The following is a 7,740-nucleotide window of genomic DNA, read 5'->3' as shown; positions in this document are numbered from 1 at the left end:
AAATAAAATAGGAAAAAAATGTTTTTTTTCTATCAAAGACAAAATTTGGTTCTGGATGACATCAAATTATTTATTATTTTTGATAGTAACATAGAAAACTTATTTCAAATAAAAGTTCTGACACATTTTCCTTGCTAAACATTATGCTCTTCAGAAAGTCTTTTTTTATTAAACGTATTTTGTGCATATGTTATATATTACTATGCTTTTTAAAATGTTTTTATTATTTGACTCGATTTGCTCGATCGTATTTTATTTGCTTTGAAACATTTCTGTTTCTTGGCTATCTATTGTAGATATGTCATTATACTTTTGAAATACATACATATGGACCAAGTGCATTGCTTTAGGAGGGGACTATTTTGAAAAGAACTGTGTATCAGATAACGAATCAGTGCAATGTTTTTTCCATTACAGAAAGCAGTCTTCAAAATCATTCTCTGTGAGGCTGTTTAGTGCACGCGTCATCCATTCCACCTCCATTCGTGACCCCCAATGACGATCTTTCATGCCTTTCTTGATTTTGGGAAATTTTCATTTAGGTCTATTCTATCAATGTGTCCGATTTTATTAATAACAAAATCACTGTCTTCAGTATGTTATAAATTAAATATATGTAATATTGAAAAATATATATCAAAGTTTTAAATGTAAGAATATTTTATATTTTAAGAAGCAGGTATACAAAAATCTCCTTTTTTTCAAATACAATATAAATTCTCAGCTTTCCTTCTCATCATTTATTAAATATACTTAATTAGCAAAGAATAATTATATGCTTCGCATGAAAAAACGTCAAGAAGTTTTGACAAAAGAGATCCACCGTAAGCTCAATAAAATGTGTATATAGGGGAAAGTAGGGTAAAACCGAGTAGGCGGGTCAAACCGGGTACATTTGTTTCTTCGTGATAAGTGCTACTATCTTTAGCTAACTCGTATTATTGATAAAAGGGACCGTATATTAGATAACGAATAAATGTGTTCTGTAATTGTAATAAATATTTTCTACGAACTTAATTGTCAGTCCTCGTATATACTTAATTTGCTTGACATTTTTAATTTCTCATGTTTTGTATTTTCGCAATTAAATATTCCAATTTTCGTAATTTTAATAGAAGTTAGCTGCAAATTTGAGATAAGAAATGTATTATTAAAATACATTTTCCGATATTGTCGGATAATACTGGTTGAAAATCTAAATACTGATTGAAAATATTTTTAAATTTTTCACGAAGCAGAAAAGATTATCTTGCACAACCCGAAACGATCATGGCAACCCATAATTAAAATAGGAAAAAATTATGAATCCAACGTAACTTACAATTAGTTACGGTACGAATCACGTATTTTAACTTATTAATTAAAGTGGTGCTTGTGCACCGCTTCGAATAATTTTGCATCAATTTTAGTTTTCATGCGAAAATATATCAAAAGTTAGCTTCCTAGTCAAAATTAAAGCACGTTAAAATATTTTGGAATGAATTTAAAAACAAAGGAAGAATTACCCAATTTTCAAGAAAATTGCGCTTTCTTATGCTATTTTTAAAGTATTTAATAAGTTACTCCCTTTTAGATAAAAAAAAGTGGCAAATGCAAATCAGAATATAAATGTAAGTATTTTACTGCAAAAGCATGACGTAGAAAGTTTGACGCACGTGTCAAACTTTTCCACTTCGAACAACCGCGAGAAATGTGGGAGGAATAAACAAGCCTGCACGATACTACTGTTGGCAAACGAAATGTCAACAATCGAGATTGCTTCTTCGTAATCCAGGCGCCAATGTTAATGGTGTTGCAATAGTAAATATCGCAGTTTCTAGATATGTATTTATATGTCTCTTCAAGATATTGTCAGAAAATTACAAAATTAAATTTAACTCTTCTATTTGTTTGTGTTAAAAATAAATGCAATCCTTTTATAAGTAACACGACTCGTTTCTTTTATATTCCAGAAAAGTCGATACAAGCCCGGACCACATATCGGATTCTCCATTCAGTAGTCAAAGGTAATGTTATAAAATGTCGATTACAAACAAGAATTGAAATTAATTGTAAATTGTAATCGTACATATATGTATACATAAATATTTTTGTTTTACAATTTTTTTATATCCCATTTTTTTATTACTAAATAAAAATTATAAGATATAAAAAAATATTTTAGCATATTGTATCATATTTGGTATAAAATTTATATGCTTTGTATAATTTATAAATAATTATATAAATATTATAATTTTGACACATTACAATTTTCTTTCTTAAATATAATAGAAAATAATTATTAAAGAAATTATTAAAGAAATTATTTTATCTTTCAGTTACGTAGTTTAAATTTAATGTTTTAATATATCATGTATTTAATACATCGTGTCAGCGTGACGAAAATAACTACTGTCAATAACGTAAGGGACGTAAGCATCCAAATTCATAATGTTGAGATCCATTAAAACACTCATTATGATCATTTGCGTCGTTTATAGTTTTAATACTGTTAACTATAGCAAAAAAAATTAATGTGACTCGAAATATGCTCATGTATCATGTTTGTACAGTGTCATTAAAAGCTGGGAAATAGAATAATTAAAATCGTGAGAAAACCGTGACCCGATTATTCTGTATGTATCCATAATCAGAGCTCGAGGAGAAAAGAAAAAGTATTATTGGATCTCTACAGTTGAAGTAGTTCGTAGGAAGAAAATCTAGAGAGAGAGATGATATTTATACAGTGAATTTATATCGTGGCAAAAATTTCTTAAAATAATGTTCGTTTATACACTAATGAAAATAGCACACAATAATAAAATAGTACAAAATCCGAATGCAAAAGAATTTTAATGTTAGATTATAGGCATATCCCTATATAATATATATTGTCAAGGATTTTTATACAAAGTCGCTCCGTTTACAGTGAATATAACGTTTCTTCGATATATGAACCATAGATAATTACGTTTAAAAATATTTGCTGAAATGCATAAAATATCGATATGTTGAATTTCTAATCCCAAGGAAAATACATCGACTTATATATGCAATTCCGCCCTTTTAAATTAAATGATCATTTTAGTGCAGATAAATATTGATGATACCGAAAATAAACTTTTTATACAAAACATTTGAGAGAAGTTCAAAATTTTCGGGCCAAAAAAGATCGATATCGCGGCAACAGTCGAGTCGTTATGGACTTTTTCTACACAGAATATCTGCTTCCGTAAATGCAGCAATGCATTCTGTACATGTTAAAGAGTACATCGTATTAGCTTTGATCATCACTTTGAACACCGGAATATACAGCCGCCGTGTTTGTTACTTTCCTTGTGTTGGGGCAAAACCAGGTACCTATACATCTCATGTAATGAAAAGAGGAAGAACTATTATCCTGACTTTGTCTCCCTACAAAAAGCAATTGGAAATGAGAACTACTACTTAGAAAAAGAAATCACTAAAAAAAAGCTTTTTGAGATTCCTAAAGTTAAAAAATTAAATAAGAAGGTCCTGCAGCAATGTAAAAGAAGAGGATATCTTTATTTGTGATTTTTGTCAATAGAATACATCTTTGTATTGTATTTTGATTAAAATAAATCTAGATTTCGTAATTGCATGATGTTTTACATGTTTTCAAATAGGTATCCGGTTTTACCGGATTTAGGGCAAAACCGGATATTTTGACTTTTCTAAAAAAATCTTATTATCCTTGGTAACCAAATATTTTTTTCTGCAACTAGCCTCATTTTCTCATAGTCTAAGGCCCATTAAAGACTACTAATGGTCAGCAAAATTTTTTTACTCTCTGATTTCTTGTAGGAAGACAAATCTCTAAAATATAATCTATTGAAGTTTATATTTAAATCGGGCACGAACTTATGCAATCACCTGATATATACATATGTATAATTAGTTTACATCCCCCAATCGCATGTATTAATATATCGACTATTAACGTTAATTTTTAATTCTATCTTTCAATATCTCTAACAATAATTATAAAAATTTTAATTACACAATTTTAATAATATAAAATTCTTGATTCTTTTTAAATTTATTTTTCGATATTTTTATTTTATGTGCGAGAAAAATATTTGTGCTGAGAAAGAAGTTATTAAAAACTAAAATGTGATACAATTTCAGACAAAGCGATATACAATATACGATTTATTACTTATATTTTACTTTGGGTTCAACCTTAGGTTAGCAGAGACTAATTAAGCCAAAGCTGCCGTTTTCGAAGGTATATTGATGCAATCATAATGACATTGAGCTATTATCAATTAATCGTATGGAGTTGAGATTTAATCCTTATTAATTGATTATAATGGCGTTCGAAGTAAACATTTTAATTAATATCCTTAAAAATCCTTATAAACCTTATAACTAGTATCAAATAATCGCTACTAAATTCATTACGGCTAATTTTATTACAAATGTCATATGTTAAATATCGTTAAGCACTTCGAATACGTCAAATACATCTAAATATATTTGCGTATTAAATGCATACGATTACGGGCGAATAATTTCAAGAGAATACGAAAATCATTTATTTTAATTATAGTTTACAAGTGATTATTCGAATAAATTTGTTCATAATCAATAATTCCAGTTAATTGTCGCGTACTAAATAGAAATAATAGGCTAATAGAATTATTATATCACTTCGTGAAAAAGCTCCGGGATCAAATACAAAAGCATATCTTAATTAGTAATAATGCAATCGACTGCGTTTAAATAAATATATTTGCCCGATGTATTTGCAAATGTATTTAACAATGCGTGCTATTATAAATAAATGTAGTTGGTGTCGAATAGAACAGACAGACAAAACCTCGACGAAATTGATAGCTCGCTTGATAAATAATAAATGGAATACAACGTAATAAAACTCTATGCTATTTTGAATTCCAATTAACTGTAACAATTCTGGAATCAAAAAATAAAAGGGATTTCAACACAAAATGAATTAGCTAATAGATGGTCTTACAATTAGATAAGTACAATGACTCCCCTTTTTTCTCGATATCACTAAGATAATTAACTTTACCAAAAGTTTTATTAGATTATTGAATCGTGATACTATTATATCATATTTGTAGTTGAATTTATACTTTAAGTTGTGATATTTTACAAAATATACATATAACAAATATAAATTATATAGTAGTATAAGTTATATATTAAACATTGTTTATATATAAATTTATATATATTCTCATCATTAAACATTCAAGCTTTAAGTCCAATAAATAAGTTTGTAACGTATTTATATTCTATTCCCAGAAGATTTAAGTATTCTATTTCACAGAATGAAGCAGAAGGAATTGTACAAATTCTATTATTCTACAAAATACCATCCGTATATGATATCTACATATGCCCTTTAAGTTAATATTCCTCTAACATAAAACATCTTTTCTGATCTACAGAGTATACAAGAAATCATCACCGAATAATAAATTGACACTTTACCTAGCCAGTAGGGACCTTATTGTCAGTGAAGCCAAAATCGACAAACTTCAAGGCGTTCTCTTGGTTGATCCCGACTACTTACAGGAAAAAAGGGTAAGGCACATAAAACGATATAAACAATTATTATTATTTAATATTTGTCTTGAAAAAATTTTATTCTTATTGCAATTGCTAGAACGTATGATCTCTTCAGCGATCGAACCAAAAAATTTTTCGGACTCGTAAATAATCCTGCTAAATTCTTATTCAGTAGAGATATAACGTCAAATATATTTGTTGTTATCAAATATAAAGCTTTACTTTCCTATAAAATGTTATTTAATCGGATACAATGAAAATTCGCCTGCGAATCGCGAACTATACATATTCTAATCGTTAGAATACAGGAAAAAAAATATGTACTAATAATAGAAGAAATATTAAATATGACGTTAAAATAATATTCAAATATTACATTTGTTTCCAAAATCTCGGCAAGTTTTTATATTTATTTCTTTTAGATTTTATACAAGATATAGGAGAAAGTTGGATAAAACCGGGTAGGCGGGTCAAACTGGGTACCCCTGTTTTTTCGTAATAAATGCTGATATTTATAGCTAACTTGTGTTATTAGTTGTAGATTGGCGCCATCATTATTTTAAAACAAACCGTGTCCCTGTGCACATGATATTTCTTTTTTAATAGAAGTTCAAAGTTTTTAGCCCCAAAAAGATCGATATCGAGGCAAGAATCGAGTCGTCGTGTACTTTTTCTATATAGAGCATCTGTTTCGGTAATTGCAGCATTGCATTCTGTACATATTAGAGAGTATATCATATTATTATTATAGTTTTGATCGTCACTTTGTCTGCCGGGATATACAATTGCCGTGTTTGTTACTTTCCTTGTGTTGGGGCAAAACCAGGTACCTATACATCTCATGTAATGAAAAGAGGAAGAACTGTTATCCTGACTTTGTCTCCCTACAAAAAGCAATTGGAAATGAAAACTACCACTCAGAAAAAGAAATTACTAAAAAAAAAGCTTTTTGAGACCCCTAAAATTAAAAAGTTAAATAAGGAAGTCCTGCAGCAATGTCGAACAAGAGGATACCTTTATTTGTGATTTTTGTCAATAGAATACATCTTCATATCGTATTTTGATTAAAATAAATCTATATTTTGTAATTGCACGGTGTTTTACATATTTTCAAATAGGTACCCGGTTTTACCCTACCGGTAGGGCAAAACTGGATATTTTGATTTCTCTAAAAAATCTTGTTATCCTTGGTAACCAAATATTTTTTTTTCAGCAACTAGCCTCATTTTCTCATAGTTTAAGGTCCACTAAAGACTACTAATAGTCAGTAAAATTCTTTTTACTCTGTTTTTTTTGTAGGAAGACAAATGCAAAAAAGTACCCGGTTTTAGCCTACTTTCCCCTATATATAATATATATTTGAATATATACATATATATACACATACGCACATAAAATTCTTGATGTATTCAATTTTTTTATACAACAACATATGACATAATTTAGTTTATTTTGTAATAATTAAAATTTGAAAGATATTTTTAAGATAAATAATAATATATTTTTGTATTAGAATAAAATCCACGTGTATTCCACACTGTGTCATTACAGATCACATTACAAATTAATTGCATTACATTAAATATAAATTGAAATGTAATTTTTGCAGGTTTTTGGACAAGTTACACTAACTTTCCGCTACGGAAGAGAAGACGAGGAAGTAATGGGCCTAAAATTTTGCAACGAAGCAGTCATGTGTTTGGCCCAATTGTATCCACCATATGCGGGATCTGATCATCAGGAAAGCATAACGGCATTACAGGTTGGTAAGCAACATATTATAATAAAAATAGAATATTAATATTATTAATTAGAGTAATATATTTGCGATATTTCTGAAAAATTGTATTGTCATTAAATATTATTTCTATATAATAACAAATTTTATTAAATTTGTCACTTTGTGATGCATTCTATAAAATCTCGCGTTTTTAGATTTGATGGAGTAAATATATTAACGGGCGCTCACTTTAGATATCTCTCTATAAAATTAACACCTATTTCTCAAAACCCTATTTTCAAACATTTGAAAAAAATGAAGTACAATTAAAGTAATTTGTGGACCAATTTATGTGGCTATTATTAATCTAACAATACGGTTTTACTCTAAATTTTTGTTTTTTATAAAACAAAAATTTATAATAAATAGATTTATTGTTAAAATATTTACATTTATTTTAAATACATATTACAATT

The 7,740-nt window shown here is 28.1% G+C and overlaps 2 protein-coding genes across 8 annotated transcripts in view; one reads left to right on the top strand and one right to left on the bottom strand.

The window, feature by feature from the left end:
* LOC115233218 (14 kDa phosphohistidine phosphatase-like) overlaps positions 1-7,740 on the bottom strand; it is a 154,874-nt gene that overhangs the window by 89,096 nt on the left and 58,038 nt on the right. The window lies entirely within an intron of this gene.
* LOC115233216 (phosrestin-2-like) overlaps positions 1-7,740 on the top strand; it is a 110,929-nt gene that overhangs the window by 51,694 nt on the left and 51,495 nt on the right. For all 7 annotated transcript variants that reach the window (XM_029803527.1, XM_029803524.1, XM_029803525.1 and 4 more), the window contains 3 exons: positions 1,953-2,006; positions 5,424-5,559; positions 7,154-7,306. In XM_029803527.1, coding sequence (XP_029659387.1) covers positions 1,953-2,006; positions 5,424-5,559; positions 7,154-7,306 — 343 coding nt within the window. The remainder of the gene's footprint in view (positions 1-1,952; positions 2,007-5,423; positions 5,560-7,153; positions 7,307-7,740) is intronic.

The sequence above is a fragment of the Formica exsecta genome, unplaced genomic scaffold (assembly GCF_003651465.1).
Source record: "Formica exsecta isolate Colony F162 unplaced genomic scaffold, ASM365146v1 scaffold164, whole genome shotgun sequence".
Lineage (NCBI taxonomy): Eukaryota > Metazoa > Arthropoda > Insecta > Hymenoptera > Formicidae > Formica > Formica exsecta.
The sequence above is the reverse complement of the archived record's forward strand: the minus strand, read 5'-3'. Positions and strand labels throughout refer to the sequence as shown.